The 27,208-nt window shown below is 41.5% G+C and overlaps 1 protein-coding gene across 2 annotated transcripts in view; it reads right to left on the minus strand.

The window, feature by feature from the left end:
• The window catches only part of Gucy2c (guanylate cyclase 2C), a 98,076-nt gene extending 71,257 nt beyond the window's left edge, over nucleotides 1-26,819 (minus strand). The window contains exons 1-9 of one of the 2 annotated variants that reach the window (XM_004626086.2): nucleotides 26,324-26,819; nucleotides 18,875-18,987; nucleotides 17,483-17,547; nucleotides 14,360-14,575; nucleotides 13,065-13,186; nucleotides 11,130-11,226; nucleotides 7,686-7,803; nucleotides 4,443-4,578; nucleotides 2,388-2,473 (exon numbers count right to left, since the gene is read on the minus strand). In XM_004626086.2, the coding sequence (XP_004626143.1) occupies nucleotides 2,388-2,473; nucleotides 4,443-4,578; nucleotides 7,686-7,803; nucleotides 11,130-11,226; nucleotides 13,065-13,186; nucleotides 14,360-14,575; nucleotides 17,483-17,547; nucleotides 18,875-18,987; nucleotides 26,324-26,549 (1,179 nt within the window). In that variant the 5' untranslated portion in view covers nucleotides 26,550-26,819. Of the gene's footprint in view, nucleotides 1-2,387; nucleotides 2,474-4,442; nucleotides 4,579-7,685; nucleotides 7,804-11,129; nucleotides 11,227-13,064; nucleotides 13,187-14,359; nucleotides 14,576-17,482; nucleotides 17,548-18,874; nucleotides 18,988-26,323 lie in introns of those variants that run through there. The other variant, XM_023709592.1, reaches the window with a different exon arrangement.
• Between the last annotated feature and the right edge of the window lie 389 nt (nucleotides 26,820-27,208).

The raw sequence follows: 27,208 nt of genomic DNA on the forward strand, positions 1-27,208 counted from the left end.
AGAAGAAGAAGAAGAAGAAGAAGAAAGAAAGAAAGAAAGAAAGAAAGAAAGAAAGAAAGAAAGAAAGAAAGAAAGAAAGAAAGAAAGAAAACCATGCCTCAAGAAAATGCATGACAAAGTCTGTCCAAATAGCTCAGTGAACTAAAGTGTCTGCTTAGGCAGATGCAGGGACTGGGGTTTGATCCCCAGAATACCATGCTGGCCCCGCCCTCAGGGAGTACGAAGACAGTGATTGAGACTGGGCGTGGTGGTGTGCACCTGTAATCTCAGTGCTTGGAGGCTGAAAACAGAAGGATCACTACAAGTCTGATCTGTGTAGTGAGACCCTATAGGCCCTATAGCAAAAAAAAAAGAAAAAGAAAAAAGAAAAGAAAGAAAGAGAAAAGAAAATGCATAGCAGCTAATATCCCTGATGCCATTTTGACACAAGTCAAGAACCTCTGAATAATTCTACATTTTACACATCCTGTTAATTTTATAACTTTCTAATCCTTTCTATCCCCTTTCTTCTCTCTGCATGACACTAATTAGTTTTCTATGATGAGAAATTTATTTGTCAAGTAATCTGCTAATGCAAATATTAATGTTCTATCCTTATTGCTATTGCAAATATTGAGATCATTTTGTAGGAGACAAAAACAATTATGTTAAAGCACCGCCATTCCCTTAAAATATTCTATACTAGAATTTTACATTTTCAGGCAACCCATTCATGGACCCCTTTTGTCTGTCTTAGAGAAAAGCTTCATTTCTGTTAAATAGATTCTGCCATTAACCTCCGTTGATCCTAAAATTCATTCCCTAATATTAGAGACCAGGAACTCCTGCCAGATGTCTAGCAGCTTGTGAGTTTCTTTTCTTTATATCAACATCATTCAAATTTTTCCATGTAGCAACAAATGAATAATCATATGTCAGATGAAAAGATATCCATGGATTTTTCTCTACTTTGATGAATGATCAACATATTTTAAGTTATAAGAAATACAAGTAGGTGGGGTGTGGTGGCACACACCTGTAATCCCAGCACTTGGGAAGCTGAGGCAAGAGGATTGTTGTGAATTTGAGACCAGTCTGGGCTACAAAGTGAGCTCAAGGCCAGCCAGAGCTGCATAGCGAAACACTGTCTCAGAAAGACAAAAAGAAAGAAAAGAAATACAAGTCATGTTCCCCTCACACTGGGTCCAAGGTCCTAGTCTTGCTTCCTCCTTTGCTCTAAACCCAAAACTCAAGGTCTCTCGTCACCTTCTTGCCCTTCTGCTGGCCTTCTTTCTCCCTTGCTGCCTGTCTCTTTCTGTCCCTCTGCTCCTTTCTGTCGTCCACTCCACCAGCCTTGCTGGTCTCCTCTCGTCAGCCTTTAGAAACCTTCTCCATTCTTTCCCTTTCCTTCCCCTCTTCTCTTTGGGTGTCTGTCTCTCTGTCTATTGAGTCCCTCTCTCCATTGTTCCCAGGCCTGCCTGTGTTTCCTTGCCCTCTGCCCCATGGGACCGCCTGGCCCAGCAGCCCCTGTGGGGAGATGCAGGAGAGATGAGGCAAAGAGTTCTGGAGAGCAGGGGCATCCCATGCAGGCTGAGACCACAGCTGGGAAGCTGACAGCCAGTGACCCCAAGAAAGAGACAGAAAGGGGTGGCAAAAGAGAGGTGGAGAGGGCCCCCAATATGAGATAGAGACACAGAGAGGAAAGAGCCAGGAGACAAAGCAAAGGGACTGTGACACAGGTGACATGGGATCCAGACAAACAGGAGCCCAGAGACAGAAGAGACAGCCACCTAGAGGCAAACCCAGAGAGATAAGCACAAAAAGCGCAGGGATCCAAAGAGAGACAGGCTTGGAGGGACAGAAACCTAGATATGGAGACCCAGAGAAGGTGAAGGACAGAAAGTGGCCCGAAGAAACAAGACCTAAGGAACAAGCTGGGTGTGGAGGTGCACATGCAGGATTCCAGCACTAAGGGAGGCTGAGGCAGGAGGATGAAGGAAAGAAGAAAAAAGGAACACAGGTATGCTGTGGAAAGACTGAAAAGCAGTAGCAAATGAAAGGCAAACACTTAAATTTTCTATGATATCATCCTACAACCACATATAATATGTTATGGAAGTGAACAAACAGTTCTTAGGAAAGACTTATCTTTTCACTGATATTCCTTTGATATTTTTTGTGATTAGATTAATTTATTTTGTATGGCATATACATATACATGTATGTAATAAATAAAATCAATATTCTGAGTAAGAAATCCTATGGTCTAAGCCAAGTGAGGCAATAAGCCTGAGCTGGTCTTCCCATTCTCAGCATAATATGGCCAGTCCCTTCTCAATTATCTTTGCTCCAAGTCCCTTCTCACCCAGTCCCTTTGCCCGCCCTTCCCAGCTAGCAGTGTGACGTACTTTCTTGGTATCCACCGATGTGTACAGGAGCACCATGACATTGTCGATGTCCCCAGAGTCGTCCAGAGTCACAGGACCTGTGAAGCCTAGGGGAACAATCAGACTGCATTAGAGGCCGCTGTGGCCCCTGGTCATGACAGAGAGTGGAAAACAAGGTTGAATTGCTCTACTTCAAATTTACTGAAAAAATTATTCACCTTAATGTTCTTATCAGAGGACACCTGACTTGGTCCTTGAGTCTGAGATTTCCAGAGCATTTTTTTTTAAATAGGAGATGTTTATTTATTTAGAAGGAGAAAAAGGTTTTACTGAAATTTATGAAAGCACTAAATATAATCAGTCAGTAAATTCCTTATGTACTAGTGATAAATTTTTACCAAGATCACTTAATAAACTAGTAATACAAGCCATCGTACAATCTAAGTTAGATTATAGTGGGCTGGGAAGATAGTTCAGTGCAATAAGTGCTTGCCTGGCAAGCTCAAGGTCCTGAGTTCAACCACCAAAAAAAATAAAATAAAATAAAATAAAATAAAAAATCTAATTTACGTTATAAAGCAAGTGAAATCTCTTTTCTCTCATTTTTGGCTGCAGACATTGAAGAATTACTTAAATTCTCTGTCTCAATTTTTAATTTACAAAACAATAACAGTAGAAGGTGAATGTGTGAAATGGCTGTTCATATAAAAAAATAAGTGAAGTCAGAAATTTCACTGGTTCAATACAATAATTAGCGCTTATTTCATGTTTATTATATACCAAGCTCTGTGCTAAGTGCTTTATATGCCATTACTATTTTATTCTCCTTGGATTTCCATGATAGAGAAAGTGTTATGACCTTTATTTTATGAATGAGAAACTTTTTTTATTGAATTCAGAGATATTAAGCAACCTGCTCAGGGTCGTGCAGCTGGTAGGTGGGTAATTTGAGATGCAGATAAATATGTCCTGGCTTGCAGATTATCTTAGCAGGCATTAGGGTGATTGACTGAGAGCTTGGCTGGAAGACAATTAAGAATATGGATAATACAGGGATGATCAACCAATGAACAGCCCTCCCTCCTTCCCTGTTCCTTCAGAGAGGCGGCGATGATCCCTTCATAGGAAGGGGTCATCATCATGTGGCTCTCAGATCTAGTGCTCAGCACCTTCTGTTCTCTGAAGCCAACAGAAGGCTCGCTCTGCCATGAGACAAAGCTCTTCCTGAGCAGTATTTTACAGCAAGCTCGAAAAGGCAATTGCTTCAAGGGAAATTTCATAATCTCTGAATGCCATCTAGCTAGGAGGGATGAGAGTTTTGAGTAATGGCTGCTGGGGAAGGGAATGTTAGTCCAGCATTACCGAACCATGAATTGTTTTGGTGGCATTGTTAAGAAGGATTTTGGTAGTTAGAGCCTTAACAGTGTCAGGTCCTGGAAGAAGAGATGTAAAGGAACCAAAATCAAACTCAAATATCTCTGGCCTTTTTAGTCTCCAAGCATAGTTAAAATACCCCGCTAAGAGCTTGTTCATAAACACAGAGTCTGAGCTAGCTACAAGCTTGTTCTGAAAGAACAAAGATTTCTCAAAGATTTCAGAATCTTTGAGAGTAGCACAGACTGTGTCCCAATATCCATAATGGCATCTTGAGAGTTTGTGCAATATTTGCCTCCAGTTGAAATCAAAGCTCTATAGCTACTGAGCCACCAACCGATAAACCCTTTTTGTTTCCAAAGCCCAACCCAAAGCCCAGATTTTCTTTTTTTTTCTTTTTTTTTTTTTTTTTGGAACTGGGGATTGAACTCAGGCCCTTGCACTTGCTAGGCGAGCACTTATTCTACTGAGCCATCTCCCCAGTCCCAAAGACTTTAGTTTTTTTCTTCCTTCCTTTCTTCCTTTCTTTCTTTCTTTCTTTCTTTCTTTCTTTCTTTCTTTCTTTCTTTCTTTCTTTCTTTCTTTCTTTCTTTCTTTCTTTCTTTCCTTTTCAGTACCAGGGACTGAACTCAGGACCCTGTGCTTGCCAGGCCAGATTTTCTTTTCCATCTCTGCCATTCTGTGCTCTTAGAAGACAAGTACCTTCAAAAGTCAGGTTCCTGAAAGCATGAGCAAACTTGAGAGTGGTAATATTTTCTCCATTTTGAAGAAATGTCTTCAGTATGTGGCCAAACAGCAAGGTTCCATCTAGATAAGCCAGCTCAAAATCAGTTAAACCCTGCACAACAAAGGGAAACTTGTAAGTGGGTCCAAAGAGATGCTGGTCCTCATATGGCAGCAGAATATCCTTGGGGTAAGCAGATGACTGGAAAGATAAAGGCATCTTAAGGGAACCAGGAGGGTGGTAGGAGAGGAGAAATCCTTCCTTAGGTCCATGCACTTCATTAAGCCATGTGACTTCTGCCTTCTCTTGACACCCATAAAACAAAAACACTACCTTTAGGCAAGTGACTACAAGCCATTAGACTTCCTTCCCAGGAGGACAAAATACAGGACTGCAGCCGGGAAAGTCAGCAAAAAGCATTTTCATGATTCTTAAAGATTTTACACTGAAATGCTATTTTCTTGTAATTTAATGTTTTCATTGAAGTACCAAAGAAAAATAAATAAATAAAAAATTTTTAAAAATCACACACCAAACAACCTCTGCAGTTCAGGTCCTGAGTGGTAGACAACAATTGAGTTTGGATGACACTACCGAATTTGCAAGAGGCAGCTCTGCCTGGCTATGACTTCAGACCTATACGCCTGCCTCGTGTGAAGCGACAGGGAAGGTCGGGACTCTTCAGCTGCTGGGGCTCTTGCACTGTGATCCGCGCAGGGTGGCCTCTGATTCAAAACCTCTTAACCTCAGGGAGACCAAGTGTGCTCTGTTGCATCTGGTGGTGTGGACTGCCCTCCTGTGAAGGAGCACACTTTCGCCAGAGCTAAGAAGCAGTGCAAGCTCCATGCACCAGGGATTAAATGGGCTAGAAAATATAAAAAGGAAAAAATCCCCTTCTATTGGTTTCATTGCTTCTGAAAACATTTCTTGAGATGAAAATAATCCAAATAAGATCTACCTCAGGAAAGGTTTCTGACCCTCACTTTGGCAGGGTGATACATTTTAGGGCTGTGACGTGACTGAGGTGTCTAACTTTCCTGAGAGCTGTCTGTTCTTGTCCTTGATTCGCCATTGTAGAGATTTTTGAGGCCCCTCGGGGTTGTGCCTCACACTGCCTGCAAGCTACTCTCCACTGATGGTCTCCGAGGACAGAAAATATCCCCAAATGTAACCACAGAAGAGTGCTGTGGTCAGAGGACATGCCTTATAATGAGGGGCCGTGAGTTAGTGGCATTTCGCTAGGACCAATACTGTACGGATGGGGCCCAAGATAATAGGGGAAAACTAGGGTTCTCCTCGAAAAAGTTAATTACAATGCAGTACAATGTCATAAACATATTTCTCTAACAGTATATTTTGGAAGCAGTGATAGCAGAAAATTGCTTTAAGATACAGGGAACTTTATTTTATATTATTTAACTTCTACCTCTCCTGAGTGTAAGACCGGCTTTCTTCCTATCTTCCTACTTAGCCACCTTCCTTTTTGTTATGGATTATATCAGGATGTCCCCTGAAGCCTGAGAGTATCATGAGGGTGTGATACTCATCTGTGGATTAGTGTACTCTGAGTTTATATCGGAATGCGGTGTTGGGAAGAGGTGGGTCCCTGGGATGTGGCCTGGAGGGGACTAATTCCCCACTCTCCTCTCTTGATGTCTTTCTGCTTCCTGCTGCCTTGCTAGGAGCTGTCTCTCCCCTGCCAATGCCAAGCTCCCAAGGAGTCAGGCAACTCTGGGCGAAACCCTCTACAAGCTGTGAACCAAAATAAACATTTCTTCAAGTTGTGGGTATTGGGTATTGTGTCCCAGGGACAAGAAAAGTCACTAAGATGCCTCTGAGGTTTCCAAGTCTCGACTGTTGAGACTTTGGGTGAGCACGGTGTCCACCAGTTTGGCTTGACTGGCTTGCTCTGGGTGAATGGAAGCTGTCTTGGTTCCATCCCTGGCACCATGTGCCATGTTGGCCCTGCCCCCAAGTGCATTGAGCTGGCCACTGAGTCCAGGAGTGGTGGCCCATGCCTGTAAGCCCAGAGCTGGGGAGGCTGAAAGCAGGAGGATCATTACAAGTCCAAGCTGCATAGTGAGACCTTGTTCTAAATACAGAGAGAGAGAGAGAGAGAGAGAGAGAGAGAGAGAGAGAGAGAGAGAAGGGAAGGAGGGAGAGAGGAAGAAAGAAGGAAGGAAGGAAGGAAGGAAGGAAGGAAAGAAAGAAAGAAAGAAAGAAAGAAAGAAAGAAAGAAAGAAAGAAAGAAAGAAAGAAAGAAAGAAAGAAATTATCTTGGTCCACATATGAAATATATAATATAGTTAAGGTATATAAGTAACTTACTAAATTAAGTAACTTTGTATATTATAACTTACTAAATTATCTTGTGAAAGAACATAAGCCCAAGTTTAACAATTAAGAAAACTTATATGCCTGCTTAGTAATAATAAATGACTGTGTTCACAGGCACACCCATGTGTTCATAGGTTGAAATATTATCGTCAGGCTGGGTGTGGCAGCCTCCCTTGGGAGGCTGAGGCAGGAGGATCACTGTGAGTTAGAGGCCAGCCTGGACTGTATAACGAGGTCAAGACCAGCCTGAATTACAGAGCTAGACCTTAACTCAAAAAAGCAAACAGAAAAACCAAACCTAACCAAACCAAAACAAAAGTAATACTATTTTCAGTTAAGTGCTTTATTTGACTAGCCAAGTTGCACAAGCACTGGTTGCATAAGAGCACACAACATCTGGAACATACAGGTTTCCATTCAACTGTGTGGTAACCCGGGGGCAAGAGGTAGCACCGCAAGGTGCCCTCGCCTGCACACTGGCCCACTGTCACCTACAATTCCTGAACTCAAGCACTGCACAAGTTGAGTCATGAAGGTAGCCTAAATCATCTTGTAATAAAGTTTAAGTTCTTGTAGAGTTGTGCTACTAGGTGTCTTGGGCTGAGGGTTAGACACATCTGGTCTAGAGTTCAGAAGGAACCTATGTAGAGTAAGAATTCTGGGAGGGATTCTGCTGCTGCAACTTGCTGTACATGTCATTGTTCTCAGAGGACATTTGTTGGGTGAACTTGGATAAGTAAAAATTACTGCAAATTTAAGAATTTGGGCTCAAATAAAGGAATAATTTTTATACTCCATGTATCTCTCTCTCTCTCTCTCTCTCTCTCTCTCTCTCTCTCTCACACACACACACACACACACACACACACACACACACCTTTTACCTGAGAGAACTCTTTGGAGAGAGAAGCATTTGTGACAGAATTCCCAGGAGGCAGTGTCAGAACAAGGACATTTTTCATATAATCAGGAGCTGTGACATTGTCTTCAAAGTAGTAGTTACTGTAAAATCAAACAAAACCATGTTTCTCATAAAATTTGAGTTCCTCTCCAAATAGTAATACATCTCATACAGCTCACACTAACTGTAATATCAGCCTTGGAAATAGTTTAAATCTTTTCTTCATTAATCTGCAAAACTTTGTATTTTTCTCCCATAGAATTTTTTTTTATACTCGCTAAATTGCATAAGAAAACTTAAGTATCAATAGTTAGCATATAACAATGGAAAAGGAGAGTCAAAAATAGATACTATTTTGAGAAAGAATTATTGGGCTCTAACTGTGGAAGCTAATGCTGTTAAGGTTTAAAGACCCTGGGTTTATACAGGTTTGTTTTTCTTTTCTTAAAACCTCTTAACAATTTAGAGGCAGTGGAGTATAGTAGAGAAAAAAATTCTCATTAAACTTAGGTGGTAAAATATAAGCATACAGGGGCTGGTGAGATGGCCCAGTGGTCTAAAGCACCTACTTAGAGCAAGCTTAGCAAAGCAAAGCACAGGGACCGCGGTTCAATCCCCCAGCACCACATGCCAGCCAGCCCTGCCCCCTGGTGGGCTGAGCTGGCCCCCCCACACACACATAAATAAATAAATAATTTTTAAAAAATATAAGCATACAGCTCTCTGAGCAGCACCATGGAGGTAGGCAAGAACAAGCACCTTATGAAAGACGGCAAAAAGGAAGGCAAGAAAGTGACTGATCCATTTTCTGAAAGAGACTGATATGATGTGAAGGCGCTGGATCTGTTCAACATAAGAAATACTGAAAAAACACTTGTCACCAGAACTCAGGGATCCTAAATTGCATCTGATGGGCCCAGAGGTTGTGTGTTTAAAGTGAGCCTTGCTGACCTGCAGAATGATGAAGTTGCCTTTAGGAAATTCAAGCTAATTACTGAAGATGTTCAGGGCAAAAACTGCCCAACTAATTTCCATGGCATGGACCTCACCTATGACAAAATGTGTTCCATGGTCAAAAAATGGCAGACCATGATCGAAGTTCATGTTGATGTCAAGACTACCGATGGTTATTTGCTTCATTTGTTCTGTGCTGGCTTTACTGAAAAATGCAATAGTCAAAGATGGAAGACCTCTTAGGCTCAGCACCAACAGGTCTGCCAGATCCGGAAGCAGATGATGAAAATCATGACCTGAGAGGTGCAGACAAATGACTTGAAGGAAGTGGTCAATGAACTGATTCCAGACAGCACTGGGAAGACATAACAGAGGCCTGCCAGCCTACCTGTCCTCTTCATGATGTCTTCGCCAGAAAAGTAAAAGTGTGAAAAAAGCCCAACTTTGAATTGGGAAAACTCATGGAGCTTCATGGTGAAGGTCGTAGCTCTGGAAAGGCTACTGGGGATGGGAGTGGAGCTAAAGTTGAAGGAGCTGATGGATATGAACCACCAGTCCAAGAGTCTGTTTAAAATCCAGATTTTTAATAGAGATAAAGTCCTATTTGTGATGAAAACAGAAAACATAAGCATACACAGAGAAAATACTTTCTGTAGCATGACATACAGGACGTTAGCTCAGTGACCCATCTGCCATTATCTCCTGGACAGTGCTTGACTAATCAGAGCCTGTCAGCACTATCTGAGAGTGCTGTAAAAATCACAATTTCTATGCTTCTTATTAATTTGGATGTTTTAATATGCAGAAACTCTAACAGGGTTGGATTGGCTAACCATCATTTAATGTTTAAATATACTATATGCTAAGGACTGTATAGACTGTTTTGCTAATATTATCTTATCTAATTGTAAAAGCACCCCTAAAAAGTGTATTTTCATTTTCATTTTGCAAATGAGAATATTTAATTTGCCAATGCTAAGAAATCTCCACGAATCAAAGGATGTATCAGATTTATTTATTTATTTATTTATTTATTTATTTATTTATTTGTGGCAGACTCGGTCCAACCTAGGGGTAGGGCTGGCACGGCATGTGGTGCCAGAGATCCAACTATGGTCCCTGAGTCCCTGCACTTTCCTAAGCTTGACTAAGCAGGTGCTTTAGAACACTGAGCTGTCTCACCGGTCCCCAGATTTAGAATTTGAATGCAAGTTATGTCTGGTTTTAAATGTCATGATGGTCCCATTACTTAGCCTGGCACCCTTTAGGAATTGTCACCAAGGTAAGTGACAACTTTAGCAGTTGACTGAGGATTTGTGAACGTAAAATTATACCATGTTGTCTACACTGAGGACTTCTCAGATAACAAAGCAACTGGTGAAATCGATGTTGTGGTATTACAAAATGTTGATCAGTTTGCCTTCATTTCTGCGCTTATGCAGCTAAAAGGCTAATTTGATTATTCATCTTCATGAACATCTAGCTGGCCAACATAATGGTGTCCAAATCTAGCTGAAGTTTTCATGCTTCTTTTCCCTTCATAGTGTGTAAAGCACCTGCAGTCTGGGTGACATGACGAAGCAAATGTGGGGAAGATCGACAGCAGCAAATGCAGATAGGTGATGATTAATGACTCAGACAAGAAAAGTTCATATGATCCACTGAATGGGAGGAGGAGCAAGCACACACCACTGACACCTTCTCCTTCGGGCTTTCTAGTGGGGTCTCTAATCATATCAGCAATAAGTTTTTTTAAAAGATGGGTTGTGATAAAGGCCTGTTTCTCCTTTATGTAATTTTCTCTCTTTAGTCCCAGAACAATACAATGAAAAGATCACCACTGAATAATTATGCCACCAGTGACATAGAATAACTACAAATCAGAGCCATAAAACTGAAACTGACCCTTACCAAAGGTGGCTGAAGGACCAACGGCCATTGAGAACTGAAATGGAAAAAAACTGAAGACTATATTTCCAGGAATAATATTAAATTATTCATGAATTTATCACCAGGATGATGATAAAAAGCAGGCCAGCCGTCAGAATCCTATTTCATCAAGTAGGTGTTGTAGATGGACAGTCATGAGCGTTTTGTGAACCTTAAATGAAACTTTTGCATTTAGGTGGAGGTGAAAAAAGGAATGTATCTCTTCTAGGGTCACAGCGGTGTAAATGAGAATGAAGGAGTGAAACTTTAGTTCATACAGTGTCACCCTGCTGAACCACATAAGAGGAGAAGAAGCTATGTAGAGCAGAGAAAAACAGTGTGTGTCTTCCAGAAACACTTGAAGTACTTCTTTTTTTTTTTCCTGTGGCTGGCTCACTGGTGCTGCGTGTGGTGCCGGGGATTGAACCGCGGCTCCTGAGCTTCCCTGAGCTTGCCTTAGCAGGCACTTTAGACCACTGAGCCATCTTGCCAGCCTGAAGTACTTTTCTGAAAGAAGGAGGGTGCTTGGAAGTATTGTACCTACTTGAATAAATCCACCAGGATAATGACAATGTCTTCGGCCACAGTCCAGTCAATCTTGAGGGATTCCACGGTCTGAGGTGTACCACATATAATGATCACTAGGGAAGAGAAAGCCAGGCAAGGAGAGAAACATGACAGCTCACATATACAACAGGGAGGAACCAGTTTGCTCAACTTGAATGCATTATGTCCATGTTACCTTTAAAAGGGCAAATACTGGAGCTGAGCACAGTGACACACACCTGTACTGCCAGCTACTTAGGAGGCTGAGGCAGGAGGATGGCAATTTCAAGGCCAGCTCAGACCACTTAACAAGACCTCATCTCAAAATAAAAGAAGGGGGGGGTGGGGAGATGGCCAGTAGAATAAGCACTTCCCTGGCAAGCGCAAGGGCCTGAGTTCAATCCCCGATTCTGCCTAAACAAACAAACACAACTCAAAATAAAAAAAAAAAAATAAAGACTGGGAATGTATTTCAGGGGTAAAATGCTTGCCTTTCATGCCCAAGTGCATGGATTCATCCCTAGGACTGAAGAAAAAAAAAAAGAAAGAAAGAAAGAAAAAAAAAAGGAAAGGAAAGGGAAAGAAAAAGAAAAAGAAAAAGATTGACACCAATTCTCCAAACCTCTTCTCATTTCATTTACAGTTACAGAGTTGGAATAGAACTGTACTGAATCTTCAAAAGTCCTCTAGTTCTTTTCTTTAATTTTATAGATATAAGGTAGCTGAAGCCAAGATGTCAAAAGAGTGAAGAACCAGTATATGACAGAAATACATTTCTAGTAGGGCTTAAATTTATGGGACTTACTCCTTTACACTAGGTTGATGTCGTTACAAAAGCGAAGCATTCCTTTCCATTTGTAAAAGTGATTGAAAAGGATAATAAAAGTGAAGAAGAGAGGAATTTATAATGCAGAACTCTGTCTTAGGAATGTGAGTGACAAACTCGCCTGAAACGCTACCCCTAATTGTAGCCAGTTATTTCATAATGCCTGGTGTTTTATTTAAGGAGAATTGGACATTTCATTAGATCTTTTCCTATCCTCTGCTGTCCAGCTCAATTTTCTTTAGAGACATGAGTAATTAATTTTATATCTTCTTCCTCCCAGATCTTGCTTCATGTTTTGCAGCTGGTAGGCTCTAATATATGAAATGCACAAGCATGGCAACAGATGATTACATGAATTATGTGTATTCAATAGTTTAGCCTCTTGGTCACTAGGGAGCTCAGAGTTCAGAATGTGTAAGGATTAGTGACAAATCCAGGAACAAGCTGAATTGAGGTGAATCTAAAACTAGTCTACTAATGTGGGTCATGATGTCATTTGCGTTTGTAAAAGCTGGATGAATGGTTGAGAAAGATGTGGTATTTTTACACAATGGAGTATTATTCAGCTATTAAGAATGATAAGCTGCAAGCCTTTATATTAAAGTGGATGCCACTTGAACACATACTCATAAGTGAAATAAACCAGACACACATGTGTAAATATCGTATAGTATACGATATAGTATAAGAACTCCAAATAAATATACTATCGATATAGTATACGATATCGTATAGTATACGATATAGTATAGTATAAGAACTCCAAAGAAGAAATACAAATAGAAAGATATAATACAAGGAAAAGGAAAGCAGGATCTCAAGGACTAACTAATCAAGAGAGGGAAAGAAGAGCTAGGAAAGCTGGATGTTGGCCTGGCTGTCCACTTCCATTATGTTAGGAGGTTTACTTAATTCTACTTTGGTGGTTTTCTCACAGAGGGCAAAGTTTTAGTCAATAAAGCTGCATGCGATCACAGGTCTCTCAAATATATAAAACATGTACAGGTCATGAGAAAGCTGTGGATGGGTGACTTTGCCAAGACCACTCTGAAAGAGTTGGTCCTAATGCAGAGGAAACATAAAATAACCAGCTTCCTGTCTTCTTACCATTGCTCTTCCTGTAGGGGTCTTTTAAGATCTTTTGAAGATCATCAGTTCCTCTCAAGGTATCTTTGAAGCTGAGTACTTGAGAAAAATAGGAAATTCCAGCCTCCAGAGCATTGAGGTACCTGGAACAGAAGATCAGGAGAGCAGCTTTGATTTCTCCCTTGCCTTTCACCTGTTATGTGCTGATCGGCCCTGCGTCTAACCTCAAATTCATTTCTGCTATTAATGTAGTAGACTATATCTACTGCAATAACCCTACTTTGGGTTGTGGACATCTCATTTCATGAAACGTGAGGGAAGTGTGAGGGAATCTCCACTGTATACAAACAGATAGAAGATGTTTGCTGTGTCCCTTCTACTGGCTTCCTGGGGCTTAGAGAAGAAACTGTTGAACCTCCAATTCAGAAATTTAGGGTTGGTAAGAATAGTTTCAACTCCTATGAGCTCTGGGTTTTTCCGTGTCTTAAATTTGCCACGAGTTTTCTTTGGGGGTGTCATAGATTTGATCCTGCAGCAATGCTCAGTGTGCATTGCTGGTGGTACCCCAGCTTAGTCTCCTTTAGACCCAGGTGGAGAGAGATGGCAGAACTTAGTAGTGTCCTGCAAACACTGGCAGTAACACAAGCCAAAGACTCCCTCTGCCACTTTTGCTGCTGTTGAGTGAATTGTGCAATTTTCTTTCCTCTTTTTTGGGTGGGGATGTTGTGGCGTGTGGTGCCAGGGATCGAACCTCAGTCCCCTGCAGCTGCCTAAGCTTGCCTAAGCAGGCACTTTAGACTGCTGAGCTATCTCACTGGTCCTGCAATTTTCTTTTAGCCACTGGACCCATTATTCCTGTTCTCCCTTGTCCCTTGTTCCTAAGAAAAGTTGTGAAAGAAATTCTTTTTAACTGATAAACTTGTAGGTATAGGCAAAATACCCATTCTCTGGTACTGTATCTTACACAGCAATGTGAAAGCATTGATTTCTGGTTTTCACTTTATTGTCTGTAAAAGGAAGATCATGGTATTTGTTTTCTTTTCTTCAAAGGATTTATTATGGAAAATAAAACTAACACATATATACTTGCAAAACCAGGAAGAGTGTTGCGAATGGACTCTACACTGATTATCTTTATGACACTTGAGTCATTTTATCCCTTTTGATTTTCTTTGTGTGCAAGATAGGCTGCTGTCCAGTGTCATTCTGCTACTGATGGAAGGTACATGCATGTGATTATAGCCAGGTGTTCTTCCCCCGAGCCTATGGCTTCTCTTCAGGGTAAATGCCAGCAGAAGGTTAACGATCCTACTTACCAGAAACAGTGCTCAGACTCTGTACCATTCTTGAAAACATAAGATGTATGCCAAGAAAACTTTTTGAATGGCAGAGTTTTGGCCTTCCAAAAGTCAACCAAGAAGTACATCAACTTCCGAGCTGGTGACATCATCCTGGTTAAGGTTTCTTTATAGTCACATGACAATCCAAAACTTCCAGCTGAAATCATGGGATAGTTTAATTTTGTGTCCAGACTATGCCAAGAGGTAAGAAAGAAACCAATATTGAGATTAATTTAAGTATCCACAATTAAGTTCTCTCTTCTACTTGCACGTATATCTAAATAGTAAGAATGTATTGGGGTCATTGAAGCAGTTCTCTCCTTAATACAGGTACACTTCTCATACAGAAGAGCTTACAGACATCTACTGACCATACATTATATTCTAATTACATGAGTTTCTGGACATGTGTCTTTGTTACTTTGATTTATTCCATCAGAACAGGTTTTGGAGGACAGAACTGAGAAACACAGATTGGGCTACCATGGTCTTCACAGCTGTTGAGCCAGAAAGATGTTCCCTACAGTTCCCCGTCCATGCACTGATAGGGACCATCTAAGATGAACAGCAGCTGAGGATTCAAGAGATTTCCCTCTGCAGCTCAAAACAGGGATCTTCTTGTCGATCTTGACACATATCAAGCTTCCTTTTTCAATCAGGGCCTCAATCTAGACAGATGATGGGAAGGAGGTGACCCCTACATTAAATATCACTTTTTTAGAAAACACCTGGATACCTAAGGCCAGGGAGTTATTTGGCGTCAGTTGAACACTTGTCACCTTCACTAAACTGCAAGATCCTTGAAGGCAGAAACTGTGTCTGGCTTGTTCACCTGCCCGCCTGGCTCACCTGTAGGTGCTCACCAGGTATTTAAGGAATGGAAGGAAAGCAAAATCTCCATCTTTCTGTCTTTCACACTCCATTGGTTTCCTGCTTGCGTCTCAAACTTGTTATGCACATAATCAAATTCACCTGTTAACTTTGTTCCTCACAATTGCTCGTATATTAATTTTTTTATTTCTTTGAATGCTTCTACATCTCAGGGCCTTCTCTAAAGACTGTTCATTACTCAACATCCAATCAGTTACCAAGTCCCATTAATTTTACCTTTAAATATCTTTAAAGCTTCCCTCCCTCCCTTCTCACTGTGTTTTGCTAACTCAGGTCCTCTTGTTTCCCTGCAGACTTCCCTGTCCCTGGCCTCTGCTGTGTCAACCCTATAAGCTCTCCAGACTAAAGCTTCCCCTCTTCAGCATGCTTGAAACCATAGTGCTTTCTGATTAAACACAACTTCCTTTACCTGGACTTTTTGAACTCCAGTTTGTACAAATTATCTTCACTTCCCTAGTCTTTGCTTTTACAAATAATTTTTCCTTTGCCTGCTGGGAAGTTTATCTACTCATCGTTGCCATTAACATTTTAACCATTCTTCAATACAAGACTCCTATGACATTTCCTCTGTAAAGTCTTCCTGCTCTTGAAGCTTAACTCCACTAAGCTGTGGTCATCATCTCCTTCTATGCATCTGCATCCTTTGGTTTGCTCCGTCCTGTCTCATTTTGCCTTGGATTGGTCCTTGGGGTCCTGTACTTTATAGTGTTTGGGCAGGCAGGGATGTGTTTTACTTAATATTCTCTTTGTGGATGAAACTAAGATGTTTCTTTGGACATAGAAACCCCTCCTATGTGATCCATCAGTTTCCCTGATCCTCCTTTCCTCCTGAGCATAAGCTACTGCAGCATTAGTAAATGCTCAGCTAATAAGACAATCAGTAATGAGTGCAAGAACAATAAGATTCTGAATTTGTCTGGATTTGGGGATGGAAGATGAGCTTAGAACATGCTTCTGGGGTTTCTGCTGTATGTAGTGAACCTGAGTATCTGGATCCATCCTTCACATAGAGTCCTTCAATGTAGTGTTCTCTGTCTAGAAATAAGATGGTCCTTCACTCAGGAAGATTGTGAGAGAGAAAGAAAGGCATGTGAGAAGATTCTGATCTAGGAAACATGATCTGGAAGAACAAAGAGTTTTGTGGTGATGTGAGTTAGACTGAGTGGAATGAATGGAAGAAGGGCTGGCCAAGTAGCTCAGCAGATTAAAGCAACTGCAATCAGGTGCAGGGCCAGGTGTTTGACCCCCAAGCTTGCCGTGCCAGCCCCACCCCCAGAGCACCCTGAGACAACAATTGAGACTGGGTGTGGTGGTGCACACCTGTACTCCCAGCTCTTGGGAGGCTGTAAACAGTCAGATCACTAAGAGTCGGATCTAGTAGTGAAACCCTGAACACCCTGCAGACCCTTCCCTAAAAAAATAAATTAAAAAAAGAGAAAGAAAGAAAAGAAATGAATGGAAGAGATGGAGACAATTTTCCTAAAACTAGGGAAATATTTTCATTTTATAATATATTGGAGACTTTTTCCTGAATGATTAGGACACTGTCCAAAGTACTTAAATGTATTATTGATATTGTTCCCAAATAAATCTACAAAATAAAGACCTTATTATTTTCCCTATTTTAAGAAAGTTGAGGATAGAACAGAGCCTCACTGATACCCTGAGGTGTGATGTTGCTGTTAGTCCTCTCTGCCAGTACTGTGATTTTTTCCTTTATTAAATTCTTCAAGAGGGAAAGCATGCTGGTTGCTGCTGCTTGCTGACTGTTGCCTTCTGCCTGCCAGGCCGGCCATACCATGAGATGTTTCTCCACTGTGATGCCCCTCTGCTATACCACCCTGCCTTGGAACCAGCTGACTGTGGACTGAAACCTCTACAAACTGTGAGCTGAAATAAACCTTTCTTTCTCAGAAAAATAAAGATAAATAAAGAAATACATTCCCAGAGTTATTCCAAGGTTACATGAGCCTCTCATGCTTCAGCATTAGCACCTCAGCCTGAGAACTACTAGCACTCACCCCACACTGAGCAGAGGTAAGTTGCCTAGGAAAGGGAGTTTTAGAGAGGAAGCAAACTAAGAGAGTCCCTGTGGCCCTCATTGTCTTCCCTTGACTACACTATTGTTTGTCAAACCATTTAAATTATAAAGTCTTCATACTTCAACACATAGTGACATTAAAACTAACAGCAAACTGAACTACTTACTACATCTGGTACGTGGAGTACGTGCATGAAGGCCCCATGAGGAGACAGCCCATCCGCTTTTCTAGCTGTAGGAGAAAAAGAGAAACACTGAAGTCTAAAAGTAAACAAATTATTCAATGGACAGCAAAACCAAGGGGTAAGGGAAGTCTCCCAGAAGTTAGGAAATGCCCCACCACCTCCAAGATTACATGCAGAACAGAAAGGAGCTGTGTGTGATGCCTTCGGCTGGGTCAGGGTTGACTTAGGGATAATGAGTTCTGAGGAAGAGGAGAGGAAGACAAGCTGGATTCCTCATTGAGGGAGAGGGACTGCCAGCAATATCTTGTGGCAAGGTAGATTTGGGGGTGGAAGGAGAGGAAAAGCTTCAGTTTTAGGGAGAGTTATGAAGTAGAGCCAAAGTGATTAATATGCACTGCAACCAACTGCTGGCTGATTTTAATTTCCAAGGGAATCTGTGAGGTACAGTTGTCAAATCCCCCTGACCCACTCTTACCCACCCAAGACTAAGAATCACTACATACACAGGCTGCCATCCTGACATGGGGCGAGCTACCTTGCCAATATGAGGATATTTATTAAAGTTCTGGAACCAAGACTCTATTCCCAATGCTCTGGTTCTTTGACATCCTTTTCCTAGATTCTTGTAGTGGGAGGTGACCTGCATACCTACTTATCTCAAGAGACCTTGTCATGGTCAAACTCCTTAAAGCTCTAGTGAGGGTTAGGTATTGACATTTGGAGTAGGAACTAGACAGAAGCCTCCCTCTTTCCATTTTGGGCCTTTGATTTGCAGCTATTACTATTAGTCATGTTTTGCAGACCAACCTTAGGCAACCAGCCTGTGGCTCAACATTGGTGATGACTTGAAACAGGTATCTGTCATAGGGGGTTGCATATGTACACATGTGCATGTGTGTGCGTGTGTGCAGTGCTGGAGACTGAGCCAGGGCCTTGGGCGTGCACGGCAGGTGTGCTATCATTAAGCTACATCTCCAGCCCCTGGATATTGAGTCTTGAAATATGTGTTCAAACATAGGTCCTTGGGTATTTGCTTTTTGTGGGTTAATACAGACATTTAGAAATTATTTTAAGTTTTTAAATCAATTTAAAATAAAATAACCCTTCCAAAATTATCCAAGGTCCCACTGAAAGTGAACAGCTGGTTCAGTGAACAGCTGGTAGACTGTGAAGGTTATCCCCACCTTCCTGGATCCCTGAAGGGCACCTGTCACATGGGAGGTCTACGCAATAAAGCCCGGGTACCGTGTCTTCAATCATGCAGCTCCTGGCTGGAGGCGGAGAAGGAGCGGCTTCCTGGTCGTGTACCAATGTCACCCCAGGATGGTCCTGGGCCAGGAGTGTGTGAGCTACCTCAATACAGCAAATACTCACAGTAATGAACCTGAGCAGATCCAGGCCTTCACAGGTGCTGCTCCGACAGTCACCTGACTTGTGAATCAAGCCATCTGAGTGGATGAAGGAAGCATTCACAGTGACAGGTATGGCTGTTGTCCAGAAATAAAGAGAAACAGAAAAGTAGTGTTTGGTTTTTTTTTTTTATATATAGTTTGTACAGCTGACAGGTTTATCTCTTGACAAATGATCCTGGGAAAAAGTGGATATCCATTTACAGGCCTAGAAATATTAGAAATCCAAGTCCTCCTTTTACTCCCAGTCACTTCTTTCCTCTGTCTTTACATCTTTCTCAGGTTTTTTTCACCCCTGCCTTTCATCAATGCATCAAAGTTTGTGAGATCTAGTTAACCTACTATAAAATACACCCATTGTAAGGGTGTGCTTCAACAATTTTCAGAAATAGAACTGCATGACGACGGTCACTACAGTCCACTTTAAGAACATTTCATTATGCTTGATGCTTTCTTTGTTTTCTTTTCACAATGGCAGATTCAACAAGTTTCCCACAGGGGTCTGGGAAGCATTAGGAAAGCAAAGACACAGGCATGATGGTAAACTGTTCATTCATGTTCCCAAGATGCAGCTTCTATTGGCTACCAGTGTTCATAAGGTGATACAGTCTTCCTTAGTCTTTTCTTTTCTTGGTGATACTGAGCATTGAACTCGGGGCCTTCACACTGAGACTGACTTCCTCCCTGGGGTAGTACATAGAACCATCTTATTTCTGAAGAGGGATCATAGATGTCCCCAAGGGGAACCAGCACCTGTGTCATGTGATAAATGAGCCATGCAGAAGTAAGGTTTCCTGTTGGAACAAAGACAAACATCCTGGCATGTGTCAGGAGCAGCAAGAAGGGTAGTAAAAGCAGAGAAAAATGATTATATTTTGGGTATGTCTTGAAGGCAATACCCACAAGAAAATGCTGGTGGATGAGATGTTTTAAAGTATGAAATAAAGAAGTTCCAGGATAATGTTGCTATTTTTGTCATGATCGAGTGGGTGAAAGGAACACAACTGACCAAGCTAGGCAAGCACATGAGGACCAAGTTCCTCACTGTGGTGTGGTAGTGGAGAAATCAAGAGTTTGGGTGGACCTCTGAGCTATGAGGTGCTGTTAGACTTCCCAGTAAAAAATGACAAATAAGCAGCTGAATATACCAGTTGAGAATAATTATCAGTGTCATAACACCCTCTGGTGAAAAGCTGTCACATCTGTGTCTCAGATTTAGAATTTTAGCACAAAAAAGATGCCTTAATTTTCTAGAGAGTGGAGCCAAGACAGAAGCTTTTTCCCAGAAGCTGTCATCCCAGAGTCTCCCATTTAGTGAATTATGGGATCTGCAATGAAAACCATGATTATTTTGTTGAAAAGTGTTATGGTTTATATCTAAAATAGCCTCAGAGGTCTCCTGTGTGTGTAAGGTGATTGGATCATTGGGACCCTGTGTGTTCACCTGTGGACACACCCACTGATGAACGCAGTAGCTGAATGTGCAGTCAGGAGGTGGGCCTGGTCACTGAGGTGTGACCTGGAAGGGCACACTCTCGTCCCTGACCCTTTGTCTTTCTGCTTCCAGGGTGTGCTGGGCTGAGCACTGATTCCCCTACCGATCCCCTCTGCTGGTCTGGCCCTGCTTTGAAGCCAACCAACCACGAAGCTGAAACCACGAGCCAAAATAAACCTCTTCTCTTTTTTTGTCGTGGGTGTATGACATTATGTTCCAGCAATAGGAAAGTGGCTAAGACACAGACCTTTGTGTACTTTTGATAGTTCAGGTCCAAACTCATGCATAATGTAACCATCATTTACTAGTTTAAGGATCCATCAGGATGTTAACAAAATTCATCACTGGGTAAGACTATTTGATCTCAACTAATTCCACTGTATCACAATTACTTTCTGAGAAATATTCAGGATACAGAGAAATAATTCATGGGATGAATCTGTGGGCTCTATCAGGAAGTTCCCTGGTGGATCTAGGTGATCATGGGCACATTACTCATGTCAAATAAATGAGGCTAACAGTCTATTATCTGTGTTTGGTAAAGAAGGCATTGCTTGGTTTTGCTTCATTTTCAGTAGACAGGGGCTAGGGCTTGTATCTAGTTGTCCCCCCAGGTGATCATAGGTCGGGGATGGCTTTTGGGAGATGACTGGACATAGAGGTTGTGCTGCTGGGATTGATTCATGGTGGAATGCTAGGATTAAGGTTGCCATGCCCTGAGGGTGGGGAGCTTGAATAAGATATAAGGGGCAGAAAGAGAGTCGCTGATTGCTGCTGGCTGCTGGCTGCTGGCTGCTGGCTGCTGGCTGCTTCCCTGCTCTGCCATGCCCCTCTGCCTTGGAGCCAGCCAACTGTGAGCTAAACTTTTGCAAAGTGTGAGCTAAATAAAACCCTCTTTCTTTAACTTTGGCTGATGTATATTTTGTCTCAGTAATGAGAAAAGTAAGATCAGGGAAGGAAATTATGCAGCACTGAAAAATCTACACCAAATCTCTTCTTAGAAAAAAATCCCAGGGGCTAGGGAGATTCTACTGGGGAACTCAATAGAGTTCAATAGAGTTCAATAAAAAACTTCCCTAGCAAGCTCAAGGGTCTGAGTACAATCCCCAGTTCAGAAAAAAAAAAAATCCCAAATGCCCTTTGCTTTAAATGGTTCTCATTAGGACAAAGGAAAGAAGAAAAGAAAAGAAAAGAAAAGAAAAGAAAAGAAAAGAAAAGAAAAGAAAAGAAAAGAAGAAAAGAAAAGAAGAAAGAATGGTCATTAGTTCTCTGAAAGAGATGGATATTTTAATGGATTTTACTGTTTCACAAATCTCTCCTTTTAGCAAAGGATACAAGGACTCAAAATATGTTTCCCTTTAAAATACTTCCTAAGTCACTGGAGTGGCTTGACCACCATTCCTCATAGTAGGTATTTTCTCTGTGGTTTATCTCTAAAGTACCTTCTGGCCTGAGATCTTTGTATAATGAAGAACTCTGACTTATAGATGCAGACAAAAACACTGATTACAATGCTCCTGAAAATTACTAGGCACTGTATTTTGAAAAATAATAACCAGGTGGCAGAACAATTGGGCTGTTCTGTTTCTGTCTACACACTGTTTCACTGTTTCTTATATTATGGCCTTTCATACCTCTTTACATTCATAAAAATTGAGAGCCCCGAAGAATTCTGTTATGTTATCATAGGCATTGATAGTCATTGGAATGGAAGTTAAAGCTGAGAAGTAGTTTAAACATTCACCTGTCTATAATATACATGATGATACTGGCTATTGAACCCAGAGCCTTCACCCTGAGCTATTGAGCTACACACCACAGTAGTTACCCTTCCATTTTTTTCTTTTTCTTTTCAGGGAAAAAAAATATGCATTTAGAATTAGCCAGCTGGACTCAGTTTAGATGACCCCAATTTAGTTGGCAACATCGAATGCATCATAATCGGGAGCCAGTCGAGCATATGCCTTCTTCTCTCCATTAAGCCTGATTAGGGTATTGACCTTGGCAATATCGATGTTATAGAGCTTCTTTATAGCTTGCTTGATTTGGTGCTTATTGGCTTTGACATCCACAATGAACATGAGTGTGTTGTTGGCCTCTATCTTTTTCATGGCTGACTTTGTGGTCAGGGGGACCTTGATGATGGCATAGTGGTCAAGCTATGTTTCTCCTGGGGGCACCCTTCCAAGGGTATTTGGGGGACCTCTGGAGCTGCAGTATCATGGGACAGCAGAAGGTGGGTGACGTTTGTATCTTCTTCTTGTGGCTGTGGATGCCTTTCAGCACAGCCTTCTTGGCCTTCAAAGCTTTTGCTCTGGTTTCGACTTTGAGAGGCGAAGGGGCTTCCTTCTTCACCTTTGGCACCATTTTGTTAAAAAGGCTAACCTTTCTACTTTTTCTATTAAAATTTAAAAATCTTAAAACAGGGTCTCACTTAATTGCCCAAATTTGTCTCAAACTTGCAATTCTCCTCCCTCAGCCTCCCAGGGTGCTGAGACTATGAGCATTTACCACCTCTAACATTTTTAATTAAAGGAAATCTGTATTTCTCAAGCCAAAACAAAATAAGTGAGAAAGGTGGTATTGGTTTACACTTTTACAAAAGGCTTTCATGTCCAGCTTAATGGAGGACCAATATACTCTCATATTGGTTTCTATATTTAGTCTTTTATAACAGCATATGTATGTCATGTACCCCCTGGAAGACTACAGTATATGCTCATTAAAGAAATGGAGAAAGTGAAGATCATCCTAGTGTAAGTATGAAAATACCTTTGACATCACAGAGCCTGTGAAAGGGATTTAGACTCCCTTCATGACTCACAATGAGAGAACTGGTGCTGTACAGGATCTTTGAATCTAGAATCAGATTGCCCTATATATTACAGTATACTACCTCTGCATATTTTATGGTTATGTGTACTTTTAAAAAAAATATTAGTTGAGGAAAATATTTTCCTTTGTTTCCCCAGATCCCAAGCAATTTTTCAAAGTAAAGTTTTTTTCAGACCACACTTTGACTTCAAATAAATTTCAACTTTTACATAAGCAGTTCCAAGTCCTGCTTTCCATCCACATCTGCCTGCACTCTCTGCCAGGGAGGATGCAGAGAAAGCTGAAGAATAATGATGACCCCAGACCCTCTCTTCCGGATGTGGTGGTTTATGTCTACAATCCCAGTATTCAGGAGGCTGAGGCAGGAAGATTGTTGTGAGTTCAAGACCAGCCTGGGCTCCAAAGTGAGCTCAAGTCCAGCCTCTTTTGCATGGCAAGACCTTGTCTCAAAAAAAAAACCCCAAAAACCCTTTTCCCCATGTAGGGGGTGTGAGAGTGGACCCCAGTGCCCAAGGACGTTGGCACTCCATGTGGTATTCTGTGCCACACTGGAATGTAGGCTCGGGGCATAGGAGAAGCATCCAATAAGCACAGAACAGCACATGCAGGACATGTCCTATGCATTTAGACATATAGCATGTATCTTCAAGGAGAAAATAATGTAGTCTAAAGGAATTTGTTTTTTTTTTTCCACATTATATTCCACCAAATTCCATCTGTTCTTCATAATCCACAAGGCTTTTCCAAGTACAACAAAAAACAATGATCATTTCCTTTGAGCTGTCAAGTATGGCCTTTGACTTTTAAATTTTGTTCCATTTAGCCCTCAGGTATGTTGTATTTTTTCTGAACAACAATCTTCAACATACTTAGAACATGAACTATCTTTTTCTCCAAAATCTTTTTGTCTTGCATTTACTATGCATGAACATCTACTGAAAACACATCGAATGCAAAAGCTAGACATCACTGCTTTTATCTCTGTAGAACTCTCCACTTATTTAATCCACTCACAACCTCATCAACTTCAGCACTAATAACTCTACTTATTAATTAGTGAAATTTAGAAATGATAACTCAGCCATTGTCACCCAACTAGTAAATAAGGGAGCCGGAATTCAAATTCAGATTTTATGAAGTCAGAGGCCAAACCTTTAACCAAATCCCTACAGTAAATATTTATTTTATGTGCCATGAAATTCTTCCAGCAGGAGCAGACAGCAGCAGCAGCAACAACAACAATAGCAATGCAAACAACTAACACTTATTGAGTATTCGCTCTGATTCAATCAGTGAATGAGATCAGTTTTTTCATTGAGTTCACACTGTATCTAGACAAAGTAACACCATTTATCTTGATTTTATAGGTGAAAGAACTGCAGTTTAGGAGACTTGCTTGAAGTTATATGTGGTAAATAGGAATAGAAACCAAGATCTGTCAGAGTCCAATATCTGCTTTGAATGATAATGTCTCCACTTTGTAGAAAAAATGTCAGAGCATTCCAGGGAAGGACCTCACAATGGCAACGTAACATAATGCAGTCTTTAGAATCAGACAAAAGGATCTGAATCCCATTCAAAACAAACTATTTATATGCCCTTAGCAACATTATTAACTTCTGCTGTGAAACTGATGTCAACCATGCCAACCCCTTAGAGCTGTGGTGAATAAAGCGATAATGTAATTAATGTACCTAGAACTTCTCTACCACCTGACAGGTTCTCATATAAGGAAACCAAGGCTTATGGAGAGTGAAGGCCAAACTCACACTGGGTCACAGAGAGAGAAAACTGGGGCAGACACTGTAAGTTAGTTCCTCAGACTTCAAATCAGGTGGTTTTTTTCTCCTCTGCACCACACTGTCAATAATGGGATTTTATTAAATGGACCTCGTAGCTCCATTATAACACTAGGTCAAGTCCACCCATTTACATCTGAATTTAGTTCAGGTGCAGTAGGAGAGATATGTCACATCCACAGACGTAAGTTCTACACATCTGAGCTTTTGCTCTCATTTCTACCATATATTAAATGGAGACAATGAAGACATACCATCCTTAAAAGCACAAATAACCGGTATAATTATCAAATACTTATCAACTCAGTAATTCTACTTCTGGTGACCTAGTTTCAGGGAATAAAGAAAATCTACATACCAATAATAATAATAATAATAATAATAATAATAATAATGTTTTAAAGGCAATCACAAGAAATTGAGAAGAATGGAATATTCTACCTTAGGGAATTTTTAGGTAACTTGGGTGGTATCTCTTCTAAGGGATGGCGTGTACCCATTTACACGATAAATGTAAAGAATACATAGATATATGAATGTCACTTATGGAATAAGTGATGTGAAATGAACATGAAGAATGCAGAGTTATGTCTCTGGCATGTGCTCACAACCATATTCTTAAAAACAAGAGACTAAGAAGCCACATGGGAAGAGAGACCAGAAACATCTAAGTAGCTAGACATTATCATGGACTCTTTCTGTTTTATTTGTTTTATGAAAAATTGTACAATGGATCTTTATAATTCAAGGGTGTAGTAGGCACCTGCAACAATGAATTATGTCTCAAATTGATGGTATGGATCTTCACGCAGCCATAGAAGATGAAAAGACCCAACAAACTCACAGAACAATGAAGAAAAGCCCAGAGAAAGAGTAGGCGCATGTACATTTTACTTCCTTGCTTTGTGTGCGAAATCTCAGACTGGGAAGTCTGTGAAATCTCAGATCCAGCCCACATTTTGCCTCTCAGCTGCTGCAGAAGGAAATACAGTGCCTCCTTGGAATAGGGCCATAAACCGGGTGTTAACCAGGGCGCCTCAGCACTGTGAATGCTTTCCACCTCATGGCTTGAAGCCACCCCCAGAGCAGCCATGGAGGACTGTGAGTGTGTATAGCAGGTGGGGTCAGATCCTTCTTCCTGAGGGTCTACTGCCTTAAATACAAAGGAGTTTCAAGGAGGCCCCTTGGGGAGTTGGATGACCTGGCAAAGTACACAAGGTCTTCCCTCAGGAACCTTCATCCCCAGCAGTAGGGACAGAGGAGGACTATGTTACTGGGTTCTTACCAGCTTCCTCCAGGCGCTTCCTCACAATGTCCAATCCCTTATTCACCGCGAGCTTCAGGGTCTCCTGTGAATCCTGGAAGGCTGTGTTGCTCATCATCAGGACACTGATTTCGTAGCTGCCATTGTGGCAGTTTTGACTCATCTGGGAGGTCCAGTACGTGAGCCCCGGCTGGAGGAGCTGGAGGAGCAGAGGCCACAGAGCCAGGCCCAGCCGAGGCGACTTCATGGCCTTGCCCTCCTGAGAACCATACTCCCTGTGTGCTTGCTTGCTCTGGCTTCCAGCGACGCAGGAACTCCAGCAGGACAGCCTCTAGCCGAGCCTCTGGTTCTGCTCTTCCCCACGCTCCTTTCTGGCCATGCCCTACTGGTCACATGGGCCTGGAACCCAACCTGCTTGCTCGCCAGCAATTAGCGGCTGCATTATGGTAGGAGATAAACCAAAGTTCACTTCGGGTGTTTGCGCACAGAAAGGTCAGAGCTATAAATGTGGAGATCACCTGCACCTGACCCAATAAAAATACATCAATTTCAGATACATCACTGAGAAGAAGGAAAAGAGGAACAAGACAGTCTGTTTTATACAACAAGCTTTGCGAAATGGAAAATAAGGGTCAAAGGGCTTATGCTTTGCATAGATATGATGGATTATCACTACTTTGTTTTTTAGCTGCACATCAAGATGGAATGCTCAACTAGCAAGGGCTGTGGCTCAGTCATTTAGACAGCAGCACTTCATTGAGATTTGGCTGTGTTGGGGCACTGGAGATACAGCATTGTGGGTGCATTGAGGTCCTCAGGGAGCATGCTTTCTAGCAGGGAAGGCAAACATTGTCCAAATACATATGAAGAAATAAATCCAACAATGAAAATATACAGCATGTTATG

Source organism: Octodon degus, unplaced genomic scaffold (genome assembly GCF_000260255.1).
Source record: "Octodon degus isolate 3935 unplaced genomic scaffold, OctDeg1.0 scaffold00012, whole genome shotgun sequence".
NCBI lineage: Eukaryota > Metazoa > Chordata > Mammalia > Rodentia > Octodontidae > Octodon > Octodon degus.